Source organism: Fukomys damarensis, unplaced genomic scaffold (genome assembly GCF_012274545.1).
Source record: "Fukomys damarensis isolate Sample0158 unplaced genomic scaffold, DMR_v1.0_HiC HiC_scaffold_28, whole genome shotgun sequence".
NCBI classification, from domain to species: domain Eukaryota; kingdom Metazoa; phylum Chordata; class Mammalia; order Rodentia; family Bathyergidae; genus Fukomys; species Fukomys damarensis.
In genome coordinates, this window is record NW_022900940.1 from 13654500 (window position 1) to 13678463 (window position 23964).

The 23964-nt window shown below is 39.1% G+C and overlaps 1 protein-coding gene across 4 annotated transcripts in view; it reads left to right on the forward strand.

Moving 5' to 3' along the window:
- LOC104863648 (zinc finger protein 791) overlaps positions 1-18513 on the forward strand; it is a 45317-nt gene extending 26804 nt beyond the window's left edge. For 3 of the 4 annotated variants that reach the window (XM_033756993.1, XM_033756994.1, XM_019207755.2), the window contains exon 2: positions 16088-18513. In XM_033756993.1, the coding sequence (XP_033612884.1) occupies positions 16135-18432 (2298 nt within the window). In that variant the 5' untranslated portion in view covers positions 16088-16134 and the 3' untranslated portion in view covers positions 18433-18513. Of the gene's footprint in view, positions 1-15546; positions 15778-16087 lie in introns of those variants that run through there. The other variant, XM_010626169.3, reaches the window with a different exon arrangement.
- Positions 18514-23964: the final 5451 nt, after the last annotated feature.

Below are 23964 nucleotides of genomic sequence, written 5' to 3' on the forward strand. Positions count from 1 at the left end.
TTTTTTTTTTTTTTTTTTTTTTTTGGTACCAGGGATTGAATTTAGGACCTTACACTTGTGAAGCAGGCGGCGGAACCACTAAGCTAAATCTCCAGCCCCTTCATCTTTTATTTTAGTGACTCAATAAGCATCAGAAGAACTACAGCCTCTTGGACCTTTATGATCTGCTATAATGAATGGCCTTTGTAAGATGGGTGGCCGTAACCACAGGCAAAAGTAACAACTAGGCAAATCTAGTCCCTCCTAGTTATATGAAAAACTGTTGGACAGAGAAAGCCATGATTTTTATTTCTCCCATATAGTCAACATCTATGACTCCTGGAATGACTGGAAGCCTTTTCAAGGCAGTACTGCTGCATCCCAGCAATAAAGCAACAGTACCTTCCCGCAGGGGGCCACCCCCTCCCAGAAAAATCCCTTGAGTACCCATGCTGGGAATCCGTATGCCTCCAGAGGTGGAACTGAGTTGCTCAGCAAAGCTCTGAGACGCGCTGGAGGTTGGCTGGAATGGCTGAGGTAGAATAAGTGAGAGCGCCTTCACTATTTGATGGGCCTGGCCGGCCCCCGCCCCTGGACATTTCCCAGAACTGGAGCAGCCATCAACATCTGTCTTAGACTTGAATTAATTCACCTAATGGTAACCCCTCCTGCATGTTGGGCTCAAGAAGGTAGGCTTCATGCCTCTTGGGGAAAAAACACCATTGTTCCTTACCAGTTCAGGCAAAGTATATGGTAACCAGCCCTTTTTTCTACACTCTCTACCCATGTGGCCCTTCTTTCCATATTGAAAACAAGCCCTGTCATTTTTCCTTGTGCATAGGAGGGACCCATGTCAGCACAGAATCTAATCACATCTTCTGGTGAGGCTTGTTTTTCTTGAGGGCAGATAGCCTCTTTTCAAAAGCCAATTGTTGAACTGCCATCTGTCCCACTTCATGATGATTTATAATGCGGGAGGCTGCCTGTAAAAGTCTTCTCACAAAATCTTAGAAAGGCTCATCTGGCCACTGTCTGAGAGCAGTTATAGCCATGCCCCCCCCTTCGATGGGAGCTCTCTCCAAGCTCACAGAGCCGTAAGCTATATCTGGTCATAAGCCAGTGGGACATAAATCAACTGGTTAACCAGACCCGCCTGATTGCCCTCTCCAGTGAGCATGTCCATAGTAATGGGAACTGCGTGCTGCCAGTTTTGTGCGGCTTTTTCCATGCTCTCCTCACTGTTCACCATTCACCGACTTCCAAAATAATCACCTGGGGGCAGAGCTGCATTGGCTACGCCTACAGCAATCCCATAGTAAAAGGAGCTGTGGACACAGGCAACTGTGGCCATTTTTGGTTCTTTTAAAGTTTTAAAAGGAATGGGCTCCTGTTGCCTAAGCATTTGTCCTGGAGTTTTGGGATCGGGAACTTCTACGATGGGGTATATTCTGGGCCAGAAACTTTGCAAGACTTCCTCTTGATCTCGAGCTTGTTGGAGCGCCATCTGTAGAGGGGAAAGCGGACTTACAGCCCATGTGGGGCACTGACCTCAGCCCTGCAGCTCGTGCCCTTTAAGGAAGTGCACCAGTCTGCTTTCCATTCCTCGCCCCCACATAGTATGACTGCATTCGATGTTGCTTGCAGTGGTGCAGAAATGGTAAGAGCAGCCAGAGCTGCAAGCCCTGACGCATTCCCTACATCGGAGTCTACTGCATCGCCAGGGTCTGCTGAGGAGCAATCAGAAAACTCAGAGGAGCTCCTCTGCTAGGCCCAGGGCTTCGTTCCACACACTGACCCCTCAGTAGCCTCCAGCCGCTCAGAAGCCGCTTTCATTTTCTCAAAACTCAACTTTCAGCGTAAGGTGTGACGCTGTGTTTAATGCCGCATTTTCAGTGGCACGTTCAATCTTAGGATGGGCATCGAAGCACTCAATAACCAACGACCAGAAAGAAAAGATAAAGACAGGAATCTCTTCTGAACCCCCAGCAGTACAATGATCTTTCAGCTGTTTCCCTTCTTTATGCCAAGTATCAAGATTCACCGTGCCCTGCTCTGGAAACCAGGAACAGGTATCCTGAAGGAAAGAAAGAAAGAGCGAAGCTGATCTAATTGGGCTTTAGTCCCCTTAGCCTTTAGCGATTCGTGCAGCCCTTGAAAATAGAGCTACCGGTCATGAGAGCATGACTGTCCCATGTTTTACACCCAGCGAACCACTCACCTCCCGCTTTGTGTGTGCTCACGGACATGTCTCCACCTGAGTTCCAGTGTCTCATACGAACCACGTTGGATTTCAGATGCCTCGACGCGCAATGTAGGCTCCGAAGCTGGGGAGAGCAGTGGGAGATGAAGAAAGACGACAAAGACCAAGAGTACTTTGGGACCAGGTGGAACCATAGCTTGTCGGGAGCTTTTGGCCATCTGGAGCACCACCCACTCACTCTTTATTTATAGTGGAATACAGACCGGAAGAGAAGGTGGGCCAAAGAGTGCTACGTGGCGTGCTAGGCCTAGGCGAACACAGCGTGATTGTTTTGTGATTGGGGCATGCGCAGGAGGGGAACAGGGAGAGGATATTCCCTGGGCTGTGCAGTCCAGGGTCTACACAGTCTGACACTAATCTGTGGAGGTGAAAGGGAGCAGGGAAGAGACTAAGGGCATCCTCAGGCTTGGCCTGCCGCAGTGAGATTTCAGGCATTGACCACCAGGCCTTAGAGAAGATCTGTTAACGAAAAATAAATCCGTCACCACAAAACATAAGTGAAGATATATTAAATGACTTGATCTAATCATCCGACATTGTGTGGGCATATCACACTGTACCCCATAAATATATGTAACTATTACTTGCCAATTAAAAATAATTATTTAGAAGAGAAAGAAAAAAACTGGAATATATACTTGTTTGTTCCCTTTAAAATCCTGAAAAGAGCCGGGGTGTGGTGGCGCACCCCTGTAATCCCAGCACTCGGGAGGCTGAGGCAGGAGGATTGCTGTGAGTTCTAGACCAGCCTGTTCTACATAGTGAGTTCTAGATCAGTCTCAACTACATAGTGAGACTCTGTCTCAAAATAAAACAAACAAACAAATCCTGAAAAGAGTGCCAGGGATTTAGATCAGTGATTTGGCCACCTGCCTCGCAGTTGCAAGGACCTGAATTCGACCCCTGATATCAAGGGAAAGAAAAACAAAAAACAAAATCCTGAAAAGAATACCTTGATAAATTTCATCCCTTTATTTAAACTTCAGACTGAAAATAAATGGAGTGCTATAAAATATATTGAAGGTTCAAGATTCGAATGATGAATGTAACTGTATTGTATACCTAAAATATGCCAATAAACTTAATGGGGGAAAAAACATTCTAACTTTTTTATTATTTGTACACAAGCTTTAGAAGTAGAAATACAGCTCATCTATCATGATACTAATTTGTTGTAAATTTAATGGTAGATTGCATATTCCTGAATCTGATGATGTTTCCACGTTATCTTTATTTAATCCTTTGGTACTTTTATGGTGGGTTACACCACTCCACACACACAAATGGTTTTTTCTGAGCCATGGTTTAAGAAAATCTGCTAACTGCACCTCTTCTTGAGGCTATAGCATGTGAATTTTTGTATTTGTAGCAAATATTGCTTATAATTCTAAAAATTGTTTCATGTCCTTTAAACTCATGTATGAAAAAACTGAGATTTAAAATATTAAACTATTTGCATAGTATGCAAAATGAAATGATAGACATTTAATTTTTTCTAAGAAATGGCAAAGCCCAAATTGAAATTTTTAATGGAGTAATTTGACTATCTTTCTTCAAAGTCAAAACCACAAGCTTTTCATGCTATTGTGCTATATTTTTAAATGAGCTATTAGATCTTGGATTTGAATCCAGTTTTAGTTTGCCCGGTTTAACACACTAGAAGGACATTTTTATTTCCTCCTCTAAAATAATTTTGGGTTTCAGATATTTAAATTGTGACATTTCTGTTGGAAATTGAGGCCTTTTCTAAAATGGGTTAGAAAGAGTAATTTGTTTTGAAGAACTTCAGTGATGATTGGTAAAATGGTACTAAAAGCATTTTTAGTACCATCTTTCTTGGTAATGAGTACTTTAGCAACCACCAAAATAGTATTTTGAGCCTAAGTTTGTTGTCATGTGAATATGTTATAGTTGACTGTATTTGGAATATGTTTAAGTGACTATATGAGTTAGAATGAGAGGCTAAGAACTAAGAACTGAGAGCATCAGGCTACTTAGATTCAAATCCCACCTTTTTTTTTTCTTTTTTTTTTTTTTGAGACAGGGTCTCGCTATGTAGTTCAGGGGGCCCTTGAGCTCACTATATATGTAGCCCAGCCCAGCCCATCCTCTGGCTCCCAACTGCTAGGGTAGCAGGCATGCACCACCATGCCTGGCTGAGACTTCTTGCATTTGTGTTAACTTTGGCAGGATATTTAACCCCCAGTGTCTTTTTCTACATGTGTGAAATGGGAGTAAAGCAGGGAAAAAGTAACTGTATTGTATAGAGTTTTTATGAGTTTATACCTTTAAAACACTTTTAACAGTGTTCAAACGAGACACCTAGTCAGTGCTTTGTGAGCATTAGCTGCTGGGTCACTGTAATGTTATCTTCTTGAGGGCAGAGATTCCTCTTTCTCACTGCTATATTCCAATACCTGGAACAGTGCCTAGCATATACCCAGGGGTTCAAATACATTTTCAAATGGACACATAGTATTCAAAATTTAAAATTAAGCAAAATTTGTGTTTATGACCCCATGTTCATATTTCAGTTTGCACAGGAGAGCATAATGTTAAGAATAGGTGTTCTGAAACCCAGCATGTTTGGATTTATATATTAACTTGGCCATATATCACTTCTGTAAATGTCTCTGGTCTTTATTTTTCCTTCTGTGTGAAAAGGAGGTGATAATTAAACTGCCTCATGGACTATTAGGAGTAGTGTTGTGGGTGACTACTGGCTTATATTTCATTCCTGCTCAGATTTCATCTGGTTACATTTGAAACATATATATCTTTTGTTTAGGAAGTAAATCTCTTTTTGTTGTTGTTTAACTTGGAAAAAATTTTGAACATGTTGTAACTTATCATGCTGAATTTAATTGATAACAGAGATGCTCCTCCCCAGGTAAAACCTTTCTTTTTTATTTTATTACTTCTTAGTTGTCAAAGAACCAGGATGTCTTCAGCCAATGTAATCTTGCCCTTGAGTATCACAGCATCATGGGGCCATTGAGGCCTCAGCTGTTGGAGGAGGCAAAATAGAATTATGTTTTCTCATTCCTTAGCCGGCCCACAGGCAGGAAGATGAGGTCTCAAAACAGCCCTAATCATAATTTCATTGTGAAATGATTTTTCCTTAAAGTTATGTATAATGGCTCCCAAAATCTTAGCACTTGGGAGACTGAAGCAAGAGGATCACCAAGAGTTCAAGTTGAAGGCCAACCTGGGCAACGTAATGAGTTCAAGGCCAGCCTGAACTACATAGTGAGATCTTGTCTCAAAAAATAAAAACAAACCAAACAGTAGTGTAGTAATTTTTTTCTTTTCATTTTCTTCCTTTGTTGCCTAGATAGAAACCACAGTATAACTCTGAATCTAAATGCAGAGAGTGGGCATCCTGAGCATTTATTTATTTATTGATTGATACTGGGGATTGAACTGGGGACTTTGCGCTTGTGAGTCAGGCGGCAGAACCACTGAGCTAAATCCCTGGCCCTGGGTGACATTCTTGATCCAAACTGTAGCTCCAAGCTTTGGATTTAGCTCAGTGGTTCCGCCTCTTGACTTGCAGGCGTAAGGACCCTAGTTTGATCCCCGGTACCACAAAACAAACTGTAACTGCACATTATTTTCTACTTTGAATGTAAATGTTAATTTAATGCCTAAAGCATCCCCTGCCCCCTGCTCTCAATATATATACTATACTATACTATACTATACTATACTATACAGGGTTTGAGATTGACCTCAAACTCACTCTGTACTCTAGGCCAGCCCTGACCTCATGGATATCCTCCTGCCTCGGCCTCCTGAGTACTGAGATTACAGGCATGTACCAACATAGCCAGTTTTAGTGCTTAAACTTTGGCTTTTGTTGTTTTCTACAGTTACCTAAGTGAAATTAGTTGGCAAAATGATTTGACCATTTTTAACTTTTGAGTTCTCTTATCCTATCTGTAGTAGGCATCTAAGTCATAATTGATCATATAACCTCTGTCTTTATGTATTTATTTACTCTTTGTGACAGGGTTTTGCTGTGTAGGCCAGGCTGGCCTCAGACTCCAGCAATTCTCCTGCCTTAGCCTTCCAAGTACTGGGATTAGAAGCATGTGCCACCATGCCTGGTCCTCTGCATTTTTACCACTTACCATCATAAGAAATTATGTTGTTTTCTTATTCCTTTGCTTTATCCCTTTTGGAAATATAAGTTCCTCAGAAGCAGGGCTTTGTCCTTTACCGGTACTGTATTCCAGTGCTAAGAATAGTGCCTGGTATATAATAAGCTCTTTAAATATTGAACAAATGAATCAATATTACAACAGAGTATATAGTTTGTATACTTAAACTGTGTGGAAGTCATTGTGACAGATGATTTGTAAATGTGTATCAAAGTCATTTATTGTAGGATATGTGCCTATTATTAGCTGTATATAAGATAGAAAAACTAAATGCCTTAAGATTGGTCCAGAATGCCTTTGGAATCCCTCTCCTACATCTCCATCCCTAAGATGCTGCAGAAATTAATTAAGGCAGGCAAGATGGGGTATCCTGTAATCCTAGCATTCAGGAGGCTGAGGCAGAATTACCTTGAGTTCAAGGCCATCCTAGGCTAAGTAGTGAGTTCAAGGCCAGCCTGAACTACATAGAGAGACCCTGTCTCAACAACAGCAAAACTCAAACCACTGACTTACTAAGGCTCTTTGTTGAGTTTTAGTTAGACCATGGTGAGAATGGCTTGTGAGCTGGATTTTGAGAGTAGAGTGGTTTCATTCATTTGATAAATACATCATATCGCTTGGCTTTTCATGTCTGACTGTAAATACCTGACATACACAACTTAAAGGAGGAAAAATTATTTTGGCTCACAGTTCCAGAGGTTTCAGTCCAAGCTCACCTGGGCCTGTTGCTTCTAGACTGTGATGAAGCAGAAATTCATGGAGGAAGGGCTGGGGGACGAAAGCTGCTCACCTCATGGCAGCTGGGAAGCAGAGAGAGAAGCAAAGAGCCGAAGAGAAGGTGCCCCTCAAAGGCATGCCCGGGTAACCTCCTTCCTCCAGCTAGACTCCACCTACAGGGAGCCCGTGTGGCTATGAGCTCATCAGTGGGTTAAACTATTGGTGAGATTAGCACCCTTACGATCCAGACACCTTCCTAGTGTCTCTTAAACCCATCAAGTTGAGAATCCAGTCTAATCATCACATGCCAAACAGTGTTCTAGGCAGCTTGGATACAATAGGGGAAAAAACAGACATGCTTCTTGTAGAGTTTCCAGTGTCAAGGAGGAAGAAAAATGTTTAGTTTTTGAGACAGAGTCTCACTAGGTAGTTCAGGCTGGCCTTGAACTTGTGTTTTCCGGGCTGGCCTCAGCTCAGTGAACCTCCTGTCTCAGCCTCCTGAGTTCTGGGATTATGGGTTTGTGCCACTATGCCCAGCCTGATGTATTAATATTTTAAACAAAATCTTCTACTTTGTCCATTTTTATTTTACTTTTTGATAACCCTTCTTAAGGTTTTTTTGTTTTGTTTTGAGATAGGGTCTTGCTAAACTGTAAAGTTGTCCAGGCCAGGTTTGAATTTGCAGTTATCCTATCTCGGTTTCCCAGCCACTCTGAGATCACAGATGTGTACCATCACACCTGTTTCACCTTCAGCTTTTTTTTTGGTTTTTTTGTTTGTTTGTTTGTTTGTTTTTTGAGACACGGTCTCACTATGTAGTTGAGACTGACCTGGAACTCACTATGTAGCCCAGGCTGGTCTTGAACTCACAGTGATCCTCCTGCCTCACCCTCCCAAGTGCTGGGATTACAGGTGTGCGCCACCACACCGGGCCACCTTCAGCTTTCTTTTGATTTGTTAAAAATTAATTTTATTAAAACTGAGAAGCAAGACCTGTCATGTAAAGATACAAGATCCCAATGAAGAATGTAACTGTACTGTATACCTAAAATTTACCAATAAACTCAATAAGGGAAAAAATTAATTTTATTGGTATGATTTTGATATACATCATGATCACCTTCATCACAGGGAATTTGTTCCTGTACAAAGTATATTTTTCTTTCTTTTCTTTTGTACCTGGGATGGAACTCAGGTCCTTGCACTTGCAAGACTGTCATGGCACCACTGAACTAAATCCCCAACCCTTCAAATTATACCTTGATTGTTCTTTTTCTCCCCATTCTGCTTCCCTCCCTTTAACCCTTCTTCCCCTCCTTATTTACAAAAGCTTTGGTTCCATTTTTTCCTTCTATTCTCTTTTTTTCTTTTCCTTTTCTTCCCTTCCCTTCTTCCCCCCTCCCTTGTTCTCCTTCACAATGGACGTTTTCTATCTACTTCCCAATATCTGTCATCCATTTTGGTTCTTATGTTTTTGTGTTGTCCTACAAGAGAAACAGTGTGACATTTAAATGTGTGTGTTTAAAAGTATGGTCTCAAGGTTCATCGTTTTACCTAAAAATGTTTCAAGTTTGTCCTTCTAGATGGCAGAGTAGTACTCCATTGTACATTAAAACCACTTTTTCTTTATCCAGTCATCCTTTGATAGGCATCTACATTGTTTCCAAGATTTAAGCTATTATGGATTGTGCTGCTATGAACATGGGTGTACATATATTGCTGTGGTATAATTCTTTTAACTCTTTCAGGAAGACAACAAGAAGAGAAATAGGTGGGCCACATGGAACCTCTAGTTTTAACTTTTTGAGGAATCTCCACACTGATACTCATATGATACCAGTTTATACTCCTACCAACAGTGGAAAAGGTTTCCTCTTTCCTTACAGCCTTACCAGCGTTTGTCATTGATTTTCTTGATGCTAGCCACTCTTTCAGGAGTGAGATAGAATCTCAGTGTGTGCATTTCTCAAATGAGTAGTGATGTTGAGCTTTTCTCATATATTTATTCACTGTTTGTTCTTCATGTGAGAATTATGTATTCACCTAGATGTCGATTTTTGGATTAGGTCTTTAAGCATGGGGATCTAATTTTTTTTTTTTTTTAGTTCTTTATATATTGTAAATGTTTGTCCCTTATATGAGGAATAGTTAGTAAAATTTTTTCCCCATTTTATGAGTTATCTCTTCACTATGTCGGTGGCTTCTTTTTCTGTGCAAAACCTTTTTAATTTGCTTTGATCCCAGTAGTTGATTCTTTATAATATTTCCCATGCAGTTGGTGTTTTGTTCATTATGTCTTTGCCTACTCCTATGTCTTTCAGAGTTTTTAACCTGTTTTAATCTTTAAGCAGATTAAGTATTTCTATTTTTTTGTTCTTGTTCTTGTTTTTGTTTTTGTACCGGGGATTGAACTTGGGACCTGTCTTTTTCGAGGCAGGCAACGGCACCATTGCAGCACCACTGAGCTTAATCCCTGGCCCAAGTATTTTTTCTTCTGTAATGTTTAGCTATTTTGATATATTTCAGTTTTAGTTTAGTTCATGGTTGGAGATATGAGTCTAATTTTAATCTTTGGCTTGTGGAAAGCCAATCCCCCCCCCCATTTATTAAAGAGGCTATGTTTTTTGTTTTTTCCCCAGTGAAGATGTTTGGCCCCTTTGTCAAAGGTAACATAATTGAATGTGTTTGAACTTAGTTCTGCATTTTCTGTTCTGTTCCATTGATCACTGGGGTCTGTTTTGGTTTTTTTGCCAGTACCGTGTTGTTTTTGTCACAGTAGCTTTATGGTATAATTTCAAGTCAGGAATTGCGATGCCCCCTACCTTGCTCTTGTTGCCTAGAGTTGTTTTTGCTATGCTAGCTCTATCCTGGTTCCATATGTATTTTAGGATTGTTTTCTCTAGTTCTCTGTGGTATGCTGTTGGTATTTTGATTGGGATTGCATCAAATTTGTATGAGTTTTAAAAGGATGACCATCTAGAAATGGGGGTTATATTTCTATTTCCTGATAGCGTCTTTAATTTTCTTTTTCACAGTACTGTATTTTCATTTTACAGTGGACCTTCAGGTTATAACCTGCCTAACATACAAACAACTTGGATTAATTTGGTTAATGGAAGATTCATCTTGTTATCTTTGAGCATGTACTCAGTTAAACATCCAGATCTCAGCTGTACTGACTCACAAGAAACTTGAGTTAAAACCAGCCCTCGGGAGCCAACCTCATTCATTAGTCTTGGGTCTACTGTATATGTCTTTCACTTCCTTTGTTGAATTGATTCCTGAGTATTTCATTTTACTTGATGCTATTGTGAAAGGTGTTGTTTCCCTAGTTATTCTCTAAGTGAGTTTGTTATTCATGTACATGAATGTGATTGGTTTTTTTGTGCATTGAGTTTGTATCCTGCTCTGCTGCCAAATTTGGTTATTAATTTTAGAAGTCTTTGTTGGAGTTTTAGGGGGTCATATATGTACAGTACCATGTCATCAGCATAGAATGATAATTTAACTTTGTACATTCCTATTCATATTCCTTTTATTTATTTTGCTTGTCTAATTGCTCTTGCTAGAATTTCCAGGATTGTATTCAACAGGAGTGGTGTTCCTTGTCACCAGTGGTGGCATCCTTGTCTTCTTCCTTTAGAGTGAAAGGTTTCAGATTTGATTTGATGTTGGCTATTGGGCCTTGTAGATGGCTTTTATCAGAGTGAGGTATCAACCTTCTAGTCCAGTTTTCTGTAGGGTTTTTATCATGAATGGATGTTGGACTTTTAAAAATTAAGTGGTACATTTTAGATATTCATCATGTGGAATTTGTACTGTATTTATCTTGATTCCTCTGTTCTCTCCTTTCACTCCCCTCCATTCAACCTCTCTTCCCCTCCTTATTTACAAAAGCTTTGTTTCCATTTTTTCCTTCTATTCTTTTTTTCCTTTTCCCTTTCTACCTTTCCCCCTCCCTCTCCCTAGATCCTCTTCCCAGTTAAACATTTTCTTTCTATTTCACAATATCTCCTCTACACTTTGGTCCTTATTTATAGTTTTGGTTTATCACAGTAGTCTGTTTTGTTAGTTAGTTTGTTTTGCCAGTAGTATTGCTGTTTTTTAATTAACACATTCATGCCTTGGATACACCTCATTGCCTATGAAACTGCCACTGTGCAAAGCTACCATTGTTGTTCTTACCACTGTAGCTTTGTAGTATAGTTTTAAATCAGGTATTGTGAAGCCCCCTGGCTTTGCCATTTTTGCTCAGAATTGCTTTTGCTCTTCTAGGATTCTTCTGGTTGCAAATGAATTTTAGAGTTGTTTTCTCTAATTATGTGAGATATGCTATTGGTATTTTGATCAAGATTCCATTAAATCTTATAATAATTTTGGGAGGATGGCCATTTTCACTATATTTATTCTTCCTACCCACTACATTTGTTGTTCTGATAACATACTCCAATCTCTTTTTTTCAGAGTACTGTATAGTTTTCAGTGTAAAGATCTCTTACTTCATTAGACTGATTCCTAAGTATTTCATTTTTTTCAATAGTATTGTGGTAGCTTTTATCAAAGATGTGGCTCCCTAATTTCCCTTTCAGTGAGTTTATTTTTGTATAGGAATGCTATTGATTGTGTGTGTGTGTGTGTGTGTGTGTGTGTGTGTGTGTGTGTGTGTTGACTTTGTATCCAGCTTTGCTACTGTATTCAGTTATTACATCTAGGGGTCTTTGTGAAATTTTGGGGTCTTCTATGTGGAGTATTCTGTCATGTACAAAAATGATAATTTAACTTCTTCCTTTCCTATCCTATTCCTTTTCTTTCTCTTGTGTAATTTCTCTGAGCTGTAGTGAATAAGAGTGTGATGTTGAATATCCTTGTCTTTTTTTCTTATTTTAAAGTGAAAGCTTTCAGTTTTTGACCATTTAGTATGTTGGCTATTGGTGCGTTATAAATAACTTATCAAATTGAGATAAAACCATATATTACAATTGTCTGTAGAAAGTTAGACTTTATCTGATGCTTTTTCTGCATCTGTTAAAATAATCATGAGATAATTATGTGGTTTTTGTCCTTGGTTCTGTTAATGTGATATATTATGTTTATTGATTTGCATATGTTGATGCATCCCTGCATCCCTGGGATGAGTCCTGTTTGGTTATAGTGTATAACCTCCATGAGGATTTGCTGCATTGTTTGCCAGTATCTTTTTTTTGCATGTTTTTTTTTTTGTTGTTTTTAGAGACAGGGTCTCACAATGTAGTTCAGGCTGGCCTTGAACTCACGAGGCAGCCCAGGCTGGCCTCAATCTCAAACTCCCTGTAGTCTTTCTGCCTCAGCCTTCTGAGAGCTAGAATTACAGACATGTGCCACCAACACCCCCTGGTATCTTTTTTGATGATTTTTCATCTGTATTAATTAGGGAGATTGGCCTGTAGTGTTCTCTCTCTCTCTCTCTCTCTCTTTTTATTTTGGTAGCTGAGCTTGTTCTCAGGACCTTGCTCTTGCAAGGCAGGTGGTAGAACCACTGAGCTAAATCCCAGCCCCCGTAGTTCTCTTTTTTGGTTGAATCCTTCTCTGGTTTTGGTATCAGGGTGATAATAGCTTCCAGGAATGAGTTTGGGAGTATTGCTTCCCTTTCACTTTCATTAAAGAATTAGGTGTACTGCTGTTAGTTCTCTAAAATTCTTGTAGAATTCATCAGTGAATCTGTTGGGACCTGGGATTTTATTTGTTTGCTCTATTTTTGAATGTGTGAATTCACTTTTATAAATTTCCCTCATACAACTGCTTTCATATTGTATGTCTATTGGCATTATTGTTTAATTTTAGAAACTAATTTCTTTAATTTCATCCCCATTGCTTTAATTTCATGACCCAATGCTTGCTCAGGAGGGTATTATTTAATTTCCATGTGTTTAGTTTTGGCCACTGATTATGTTTCTTTTGTTTTGTTTTGTTTTGTTTTTTGTTTTTTGTTACCGGGGATCAAAATTGGGACACTGAGCTTTCGAGGCAGGTGGTGGCACCTCTGAGCTAAATCCCAGGCCCAATTATATTTCTTTTGCCATTAACTCCAGTTTCACTTCAAAGTGATCTGATAATGTGCATGGTATAATTTTACTTCTTTTGCATTTAATTAAGCATGTTCTAGTATGTGTTCTATTTTGGAGACAGTCCCCATGTGCTGCTGGGAATAATATGTATTCTTTTGTGCTGGGGTGAACACTCTTTAAACATCTACTAAGTCCATTTGATCAAAGGTTTGGTTGCGCTCTGATATTTCTTTGTTGACTTTTTTTTGTCTAGGTAATCCCCCGTTACAGTTGTATTGGTGTTTATCTGATTTTTCATGTCTATTACTCTTTGTTTTTATAATATAATTGGTGTGGTTCACGTATAATTATGACTGTTAGCACTTCCTCTTGGATTGTTCCCTTAACACATACGTAGTGACCTTCCTTCTCTTCTGAACAGTCTTGGCTTGAAATCCACTCACACTGCAAATAGAATAGCTATTCCTGCTTTTTTCTGTGTTCCTGTCATATGGAGTACTGTTTCCCATCCTGTGACTTTCAGGCTCTGAGTTTCTTTTTGAGTTAAATGTGTTGGTTTTATGTAGCATTTTGTTGGATTTTGCTTCTTGATCCATTCTATAAGTCCTGTTTCTTTTGATTGGTGATTGGAGACGATTTACATAACTGATGTGTATTAGTATCCTTTCCACATTAATTTATTTTTGTTGGTTCTTTTTCTGTCTGTCTGTCTGTCTTTCATTTGTTTGTTTATTTTTTTTTTCTTATTTAATTGCTTTTGGGCCGGGCATTTAGCTCAGTGGTTCGGTGGCCTGCCCTGCAAGCGCAAGGACCTGAGTTCAATCCCCGGTACCAAAAAAAATTAATTGCTTTCCTTGCCTTGGTGGATTCATTCTATTGGAACTCATGGAATTGATGCCTGTCTTTTTCTACAATATACTTAAGAATGTTTGGAGTGCTGGTTTGATGGGTCATCAGTTTCTTTAGGTGTTCTTTGTCATGGATGTATCTTTTTTCTCCATCAAACCTAAAAGATAGTTTTGCTGCATACATCAATCTTAGTTGGAGGTTCTTTTCTTTTAGAGCTTAAAATATGTCAGACTTTCCTTCATTCAAGGATTTATTTTGAGATGTCTGCTGTGATTGTGACGGGTTTTCCATTATAGGTGCTTTATTTCTTAAACAGCTTTAATATGTTGTTTTTATGTAGAATTTCTCGAGTCTTGGCCATAATTTGCCTTGGTGTAGTTTTTCCTGATCATGACTACTAATTGGGGTTCTAACATTTACCTGTTAGACAAATTTCGTTTTCCATTTTGGGGGAGTTTTCTGCTATTCTTTGAATTTATTTTTTCTTTGTGTTATCTTTATGATTTTTTCATTGATCCTTTAGTCTTATGACACTCTTCTTTGCATCATCTATCAGCTGTTGGATTGATTGTGTGTGTGTGGTCCCTTGCTGCTTTTAAGAAGTCTTTTCTGTGGTGGTTGCTGAGTTAAACCAGTCTACTAGATTTGATATTCTGTCTTCATGTTGGTTGCTTCTACTGTGTATAATTTGAATAAAAATTTTTCTCTGATATATCTGTTTGGATCTGTGTATACATTATAGTTCTTTCCTATATTGCACATTTATTATTTCCATACTTTCCAAAGCTCCTATGTATTTTTTTGTCTGTATCCAATCATGTCCTTTATTATGGTCATCAACTCTTTAGTAAACTGCATTTATTTTTGATTTGTTTTTTTCTAGATCCTTATTCATCTGCTTTGCTACTTCTGCTACCATTTCAGAAAGATCAGCTGGGTAGCTTTTGAATTCTTCTACCTCAGTGTCCCCTGGTTTTGCCTTGGCAAGCTAAAGGTTTCAGATTGTATCTTGCTTCCATGTCTTCTCATTTTCAGTTTTTTAGTTGTTTTCTGTGATGATGCTTGTGAATTCCTTGTGGTAGGTAGCTTTGTTTCTAGTATGGAGATCTCTTTAGGAAATTATTATTTTTCAAAGACATCTTCTACATGTAGCTGATTTTTGGCTTGTGTCTCGGTCCTAAGATCCTGCCTCTTTGGTTTTTTTAGGGGTCAGTGTCTGTTTGACCTAACACCCAATCTTTTTTACTGGATGATGGTACTGTTTATAAATGCCAGAGTGCCAGTATTGCCACACAAGGAAAACCTGATCACAGCTATATCACCTTCACTAAAGTAGTAAAATCAGTAATAACAATAGCATCAAGCAGATTCCAGAAACTGACAAATGATGATAACTGTTAACTTTCTACCTTTAACCATAGATGAAAGCTTAATAGTCATAACAAAATCTAAAAACAATTTAAAAATTATATACAGTAAAAATCTTCTTAATAAATCAGTTTTATTCTCAGGAAAGAGAACTTAGAAGGGATATGAGGAAAAAATAGATAAAGAAGAGAATGAGATTGGAAGCAAGGCTGAAGAACAAAGGAAGATTATCCAAGGAAATTGAGAAGCAGGGTCAGATTGTTTCTGCTTTGAGATCTACTCTCCTGCTCTGAACTGTCTTATCCCAATCACTTTTCAGTCCTCAGATAGCTGCTGCTACATTCATTCCATCCATGGTTTTTTGTCATACGGTTATGTCACCCAATGGAAGGATCAGGTAATATTGCTTCTCATAGACTTTGCTTGGTAATGGTGAAGGCAAATATTGAATCTTTCTCTATGCCTGGCATTGTTGAAAATATTGTATAGATTTTGATGCAACTACAAGGTAGACTGTTGTTATCTCCATTTGACATTTTGGGAAAGTAAGCTGTTACAAAGTCAAGGAATGTGTGCAAGTAATACATAGGTAGGCTAGTGTTAATGTCAGTTGTACTCAAGAGTCTTGATAAAATCCTGGCACCAGCATGGATATTCTGAGCACATTGCAGAGAGCCCTCATTCACCCTCTTCTGTGACTTCTACAGGCTGTGGGCTGCATTGGAAGGACCTTGAGAGACCTTCAAACCACACAATGGAGGAAGTGACCTTTGAGGATGTGGCTATGACCTTCACCAGGGAGGAATGGGCTTTGCTGAATCCATCTCAAAAGATGCTCTACAGAGATGTGATGTGGGAAATATTTACGAACATGGCTGCTATACGAAGAACACGGGATAACCAGGAAATTTATGAAGCATACAAAAGTTGCTGGAGAAATGTAAGGAATGAAGAGGTAGAGAAATGCTATCAACATAAAGCTTGGAACCAACATGAAGTGATATTCCTTTGCACTCCAGATGCCACTGTGAACATGAAGGAAGCTGTTTTAAAACCAGTTGAAAGCTTTGCTTATAGAAAGTCCTTGATTGGTCATTCGTTGCCAAATGTGCCCATCATATCTCACAGTGGACACAAACCATGTGAGTATGAGGGATTTGAAGAGATACTGGCTAGATGTAGTGGACCTGGGAAACCTTGCAGTGATTCCCAATCCTTTCAGAAGCAAGCAAGTAGAAAGGAATGTGGGAAAGCCTACTCTGATCTTAGAGAAAGACCTCACCATGATGTGAAGACCTTGGTATGTAAGAAAACTGTGCAAGTCTCTAGCACACCCCAAGACATTGAAATCCATGAAAAAACACACACTGAGGGAAATCCACATGTAGGTAAACAATCTAGGAAAACATTCCGTAAGTGCAAATATTTGCAAAGACAGGAAAGAAGTGACTCTGGTAAAAACTATGAATGCAAGCAATGTAGGAAATTATTCACTACAACCAAATATTTGAAAATACATGAAAGAATTCACACTGGGGATAAACCCTATGTATGTAAGCAATGTGGGAAAGCATTCATTACAAGCAGTTGTTTAAAAGTACATGAAAGAATTCACTCTGGGGAAAAGCCTTACGTATGTAACCAATGTGGGGAAGCATTCACTACACGCAGGTTTTGTAAAAGACATGAAAAAAATCACACTGGCAAGAAACCCTATGTATGTAAACAATGTGGGAAGGCATTCGCTACACAAATGCGTTATAAAATACATGAAAGAAGTCACACTGGTGAGAAACTGTATGTATGTAATCAATGTGGGAAATCATTTGCTGCACTGAGTTATTGTAAAATACATGAAAGACGTCACAGTGGGGAGAAACCCTATGTATGTAAGCAGTGTGGGAAAGCATTCATTACAAACTGTTATTTAAAGGTACATGAAAGGATTCACACTGGGGAGAAACCCTATGTATGTAACCAATGTGGGAAAGCATTCACTACACACAGGTTTTGTAAAATACATGAAAGAAATCATACTGGTGAGAAACCCTATGTATGTAAGGAATGTGGGAAAGCATTCACTACACACATGAATTATAAAATACATGAAAGAAGTCACACTGGTGAGAAACTGTATGTATGTAAGCAATGTGGGAAATCATTTGCTGCACTCAGTTATTGTAAAATACATGAAAGAATTCACACTGGGGTAAAACCCTATGAATGTAAGCAATGTGGGAAAGCATTCGGTACTCAGAGCAATCGTCAAAAACATGAAAGACGTCACACGGGGGAGAGACCCTATAAATGTAAGCAATGTGAGAAAGCTTTTACTACAAATGGTTGTTTAAAAGTACATGAAAGAATTCACACTGGAGCGAAGCCCTATGTATGTATGCAATGTGGGAAAATATACAATACACGCAGTGGTTTTAAAGTACATGAAAGAATTCACACTGGGGAGAAACTCTATGTATGTAAGCATTGTGGGAAAGCATTCACTAGAATCTATTATGGGAAAATACATGAAAGAATTCACACTGGGGAGAAACCCTATGAATGTAAACAATGTGGGAAAGCATTCACTACAAATGGCTGTTTTAAAATACATGAAAGACGTCACACTAATGAGAAACCCTATAAATGTAAGCAATGTGGGAAAGCATTTACTACACACAACTACTGTAAAACACATGAAAGAATTCACACTGGAGAGAAGCCCTTTGTATGTAAGCAGTGTGGAAAAGCATTCACTACACACGGTCGTTTTAAAATACATGATAGAATTCACACTGGGGAGAAACCCTATAAGTGTAAGCATTGTGGGAAAGCATTCCGTGTTAACAGCAGTTACAGAACACATGAAAAAGGTCACATTGGGCACAGACCTTATGTATGCAAGCAGTGTGGGAAAGCATTCATTACACACAGTTCTTGTCAAAGACATGAAAGAAGTCACACTGGCGAGAAACCCTACGAATGTAAGCAATGTGGGAAAGCTTTCACTACACGCAGTCATTGTCAAAAACATGAAAGAAATCACACCAAGTAGAAATCCTCTGTACATAAGCCTTTTGGGGAAGGGTTTTCCAAGTCTTTATAGATATAAAGGAATTCACAGTGGAATGAAACCTTATAATATGTAAGCAATGTGGGAAAGCATCCAGTACACACAGATACTATCAAATACATGAAGAAGTCACAAGAGAAACACTATATATCTTAAGATTGTGTTTGAATATCTCTGAAAATGTATGTAGTGGCATTCTGTAGAAATTATATGAGAAAGTTAATGTCAATTTTTTCCATATAAATTTTGCAGAAAACATTCTCAGGTGGAGATATTCTAAGAAGTATAATGTAATATGTTTTTCTTATAAACTTTTGGACTATTCATCTGTAATGGTTCCTGTGAAAAATAAGAATTGAGTTGACATTTAAAAAAAGAGTTCCAGCAATCACTTGCAGATCAGCACTATCTTTATATGGTGTTAACATTTGTTACCTGAGAAATGAAGGCCTGCTAGAGTAATTCATTAGTCATTAGGACTATCCTGAATTTAAGCTCATTCCTTTTTTTTTTTTTTTTTTTTTTTTTTTTTTGGTGCCGAGGATTGAACTCGGGCTCTTGGGCTTGTTAGGCAGGCGGCAAAACCACTGAGCCAAATCCCTGGCCCAATTCATTTTACTTTTTAAAGAATTGGTCTTCAAATGACATTCACAGGGCCTTATTCTGATTCTAGTATAGTCTCACAGATCTTGATGCAGACTAGGTTTTAAGATTTTTGTTTTAGTGAGTATGATGCTTGTTTTAAACTTTTGTAGTATAGGTTAAAGCCTGTCCATTTAGGTTTTTGTTGTTTGTTTTTCTTCAGGAGGAAAGGTTTATTGTAGCTGAGGTTATTTTTAAGGCTAAGAGTTATATAACATACATAACTTGCTATTGTAAGTCATTGAAACAGCTGTAGAAATCCCTAGTTTTTAGTTCAGTAAAGACGGAAGTGCTTTCTTCTATATTTTACCATGTGTATATATAGAAGAATATGCACTGGAACTGTCATTTTCATGCTACTTCCCTAAATAGCCAGTTTTTCCCAGGAAGGAAAAAAACAATAAAATAAAGTTTCTTTTTACATTTTAATTATCATTTGCCTTGCTACATATGCTAGGCAAATGCACTAACATTAAACCCTTGTGCCCCCTTAAGTTTTAAAAATATTTATGTTAAAAGGAAAATTTTTTTAAAAATTGAAATGTAGAGACTACCAAACAATAGCATTCAGGCCAGGCCTGAAAATGTTACTTGCAAGCTAACTCATAACAAACTCATGCTTTTGACCTTATTAAGATTTTTGTGACTAAAGTGTGACTAGTGTTTTTTAAAGTATAAATCTACAGGTGCCGGAACATTATATAATTCACAAATTCCACAGATTTCTACCACCAAAAACAAATATTCCACTTCCATACTATAGTGCACCTCTCTCCCTCTTAGTGGCCCATACTCTTTTTTAAAAAGTGTACTTCTATAACTGCCTAATATATCTGTACCTCTTTTAAAAAAAATAAAAGCTGCACATGTTTATTAAAGGTTATTGTGCAATATTATGTTCCCAGGAAATGTATGCATACACTTTCTTGATTTGAAAATATCTCAAATACTGTATTTTCCAGAGCTCTAGAGCCCTAAGGTTTCTTTGAGGGTCCATTTTTGCATTGTTATTGCCTGAGGATTTCTGAATTTCTGAGTGAAAATGCTGCACTGCGGCTCAATTGCTGGGTGGTGGACTGTTGTGCCCAGATCACGATATCTCCAAAGACCATCAAGGAGTCTAGTCCAATGTAATTACACGAGGAGTTTATTGCAAGCTCGAGCCTGGGCTCCCAGACCTCACCAACATAGTGGATTCGTACCGAGAGCCCGGAACCCTATTTTAAACAGGCTTTTTATCGGCAAAGAAGCAGATCTAGGGGCTTTTTAGACAGGTCAGTGCCTGATTGATTAACATGTTGAAAATGCAGGCAGGGGACAAAGGTCTGCTGACTTGAGTTGGTGGTTAGCAATCACGTACTACTCTGCAGTCACACATTGATAATTAATAGATATCTATAGGATGGTTCAAAGGCCACCAAGACCTTCAGGATGAGCAAACAGTTTGACAATTAACTTGGGGTCTCAATGTCTAAAACCACTAACTTACAGGTTAATCAGGATCCGGACTTCAAACAGTACAAGACTGCCTTCCATTCCTAAGCCAGGGTTAGAACAAAGGTCGGAGCTATGGCTACAATGGGAGGGGGTTAGAGCACTGTTTCCTAGGCCCTTTGTCATTTAGCATGGGATTGTAATTTGGTCAAAAGGGCACTTTGGGGTTTTTCTAGTAACTGGGCAGTGACCTGATCACAGAATGGAGTAACTTTTTCAAAGTAGGAGTTAGTTTGGGCTCTGTAGGACTAAGCATGCTCACTGGCAGATGGATTCATAGAACAGCAAGTTGAAATTTCTTTCAGCAGGTTTTGAATATGGATTTACTGAAACCATTGATAATGTACTGTTAATGAAAGGTGTAATGAACAGAGGAAATAGATATTAGAGATTTTTGAAATGAATGTCCTTTGGAAATACAGGAGTAAGACTTTTCAGGTATCTAATTGAAATTGTGGTTTGGAGAACATATTAATCATCCGGGAATTGCCCTTGAAATGGAGGTTGCTGCAAAGTAGCTCCACTGGTGTCCTAGTTACTTTTCTCCTTGCTGAGACAACATACCCAGCACCCACAAGTTAAAGGAGGAAAGGTTTATTTTAGCTCAAGGTTTGTAAAGGTTTCAGTCCGTATTCAGCTGGTCCAAGTCACGGTGGCATGGCAGAAGGGCATCACAGAGGAGAGCAGTTAACTGCTGAGCAGGTTGGAGGCAGCAAGCTGCAGCAGGTGAAGCAGTGAATTTGCAAGAGCTGCGCAGCAGCAAGCCTGCCTCTTCCTTTTATCCCATCCATCCTTTGGGGTAGTGCAACCCACACCCAGGGTGAGTCTTCCCATTACCAACACCCAGAACTAATGTAGTACTCTCACACCATTAATCCCAGGTACTCACTTTTAATCCACATTCACACATCTGAGATCCAGCCGTCTCCTGACAGCCCCATCTAGGAGAGCATGAGGCTTTGGGGAGACATGTAGCTAGAAGCGATAATAATAGGTATTAACAGGCAGTAAGAATTAATTAGCTGTTTCAAATTAGTTAGAATTGGCATGGCAATTAGGCATTGAAAAGGTTTTTGGAGAATTCCTATACAATTATGTTTGATAAAAAAGTTGTCTGGAGAAATTTGTCTGATTCAATTCGTTTTTATAGCCTAATGCCAAAGAAAGCATATTGAGTTTTTTGTTTGTTTTGGTATCAAGATCGAACTCAGGCCCTTGCGTTTGTGAGGCAGGCACTGGAACTTCTGAGCTAAACTGCCAGCCCAAAGCATATTGAGTTTTATCACTCAATTTTCATGGTATTAAAAACGAATTATTTTAGAATCTACATTGCTGTTCTTTGGGGTGTTATATGTCCTGATGGTATAAGTAAAACATTACCACTAACTTGAAAAATATATCATCCATTCCTGTCATCATATGGTGAATTAAAACTAATTTGCTTACAAAATTTAATCTTAACAAACACTGGGCAGCTATCATTTTTCCACTTACAGCCTCACTACTAACTTGTACATTGTGAGTGTTGGCTCAAGCCTTGAATCTGTTCAACCATCCATGGGTGGCAGTAGAAGGTGCAGCCTGAGCACCCTGTTTTTTCAAGTCTTCGTAGAGATAATGATTATATACATATATGCACCAAACCCTGCCATGTCCAACTATATAATAGTACTGGACATAAGAAATCACATAAGCACCAACACAATTACAATGGGGCACCTCCGTAACCACCGTGGGTGATGAGGTTGGCGTGGGGAAGCTCTGTGCTCCAGGCTGCCTGCCTCATGTCGTGGGCACCTGGCCAGGCTCCCACGTAGATCCCCAGCCTGCCAGTGCTCAGCCTCCGTCAGAAGCTGAGCCTCATAGGAATTAATGAGCAGCTCTTCTTCCACCATTTCCTGAATAATTCCTCCATGATACCAGCCTGATTACTGGGAGACGTTGAGGAACACCACAAGCTGTTTGTGGAAGGCTGCAAAGTAGGGGAAGCAGCCTTTGATGCAGATCTCCCCAAAGATGCACTCAGATTCTATACCTTTTACCCTTGTTCTGACTGCCACAGGCCAGTAGTCCTGTGGCCCACTGAGTCTGAGGCAATCAGGTGGCGTGATAAGGAAGTCTCATGAAAAGGCAAATACTGTCAGGCCTAGTTGGCACTTAGGGAAAGTTCAAGCTTAGGTGGGAATACTGCAGTACACAGTGAAACATGGAAGCAGACAGAAAAAGAAGTCAAGGACACCTGAGACTGTTGGAGGTGTTTCTACAGAGATCCCGGGACACTTGGGACATCGCTTTGTGACTGTTAGTTATCCTTTCTTCAACATTTGTGCAAACCCTCTCAACATTGTTTCACCATAAAGGATGCTTTTGCAAGATAAAAGTCTAAGAAAAATTACAGTGGTAGAATCCACAGAAAGTAAGCAAGATGACCAAAGACGTGAAGGGAATGCAGTTGTTAGGAATCCTCTCGTTCGCATCTTGAGTTCTTAGAATTGGAAGGCTATTGAGAGAACCTGGCGATTTCAGAATTTGTGGTCGTCTTAGTGTGAGCTGACAGTTGTGTAAAATTAATTCCCATGTTTCCTAAGACTTCAGATGTATAGTAAATACTCAAGAAAACATATTTATTGTGAGATAAATTTTCAAGACCAGAAAGTGTGGGAATAGATTTGTTCTTGTTAATGTTTAAACTTTTTAATACAGACCATGTTCACTGAAAGAGACCACCTTAAGATGGTGTTAAGCAGCCTTTGATTATATTCAACTGGCTTATCACAAGTGGCTTATACTTATAATTCAGAGCTGATCTCAGGCTTAAGTGTGTAGTTTAATGGCTGCAGCTGGCCTGAGAGAGAGAACACGTGCCACTGCCCACGGCCGAGACTAACTCAGGTCAGTGACACCATGGCACCTGATAGCTGATAGCATCTGCAGCTGAAGACCCCATGATTCTTGCTCATCCTCTATAAAATGTTAATACTAATATAGGGAATGAACAAGTTCCCATTAACCTAAGATTCACTTCTTGTGAGACGGCTTTGTTCTGCTCTTGCTAGGCCTCATTCACGTCAGGACCCCTGATCATCACCTCACATACTTGACCATTCTCCCCCTTCGTATTTCTTGTTCAGTAAATACTGGCAAGTTCAGAGGTTCAAGGTCACTGCTCGCTAGAAGCTCCAGCCTCCCAGGCCTCATTTCCTTCACTATTTATCTTTGTCTTCATTCCCTGTGCTGTACCTAACAAGACAAAAAACAAAATAACAAAACATATACTGTGAGAAGTTAACCTCCTGTTCCTGCCTCCTGAATTGAATACTGTTCTTGACAGTTCTGTTAGTCGTTTCAATATTTTGTTTGCTCATTTGTATTTGCTTT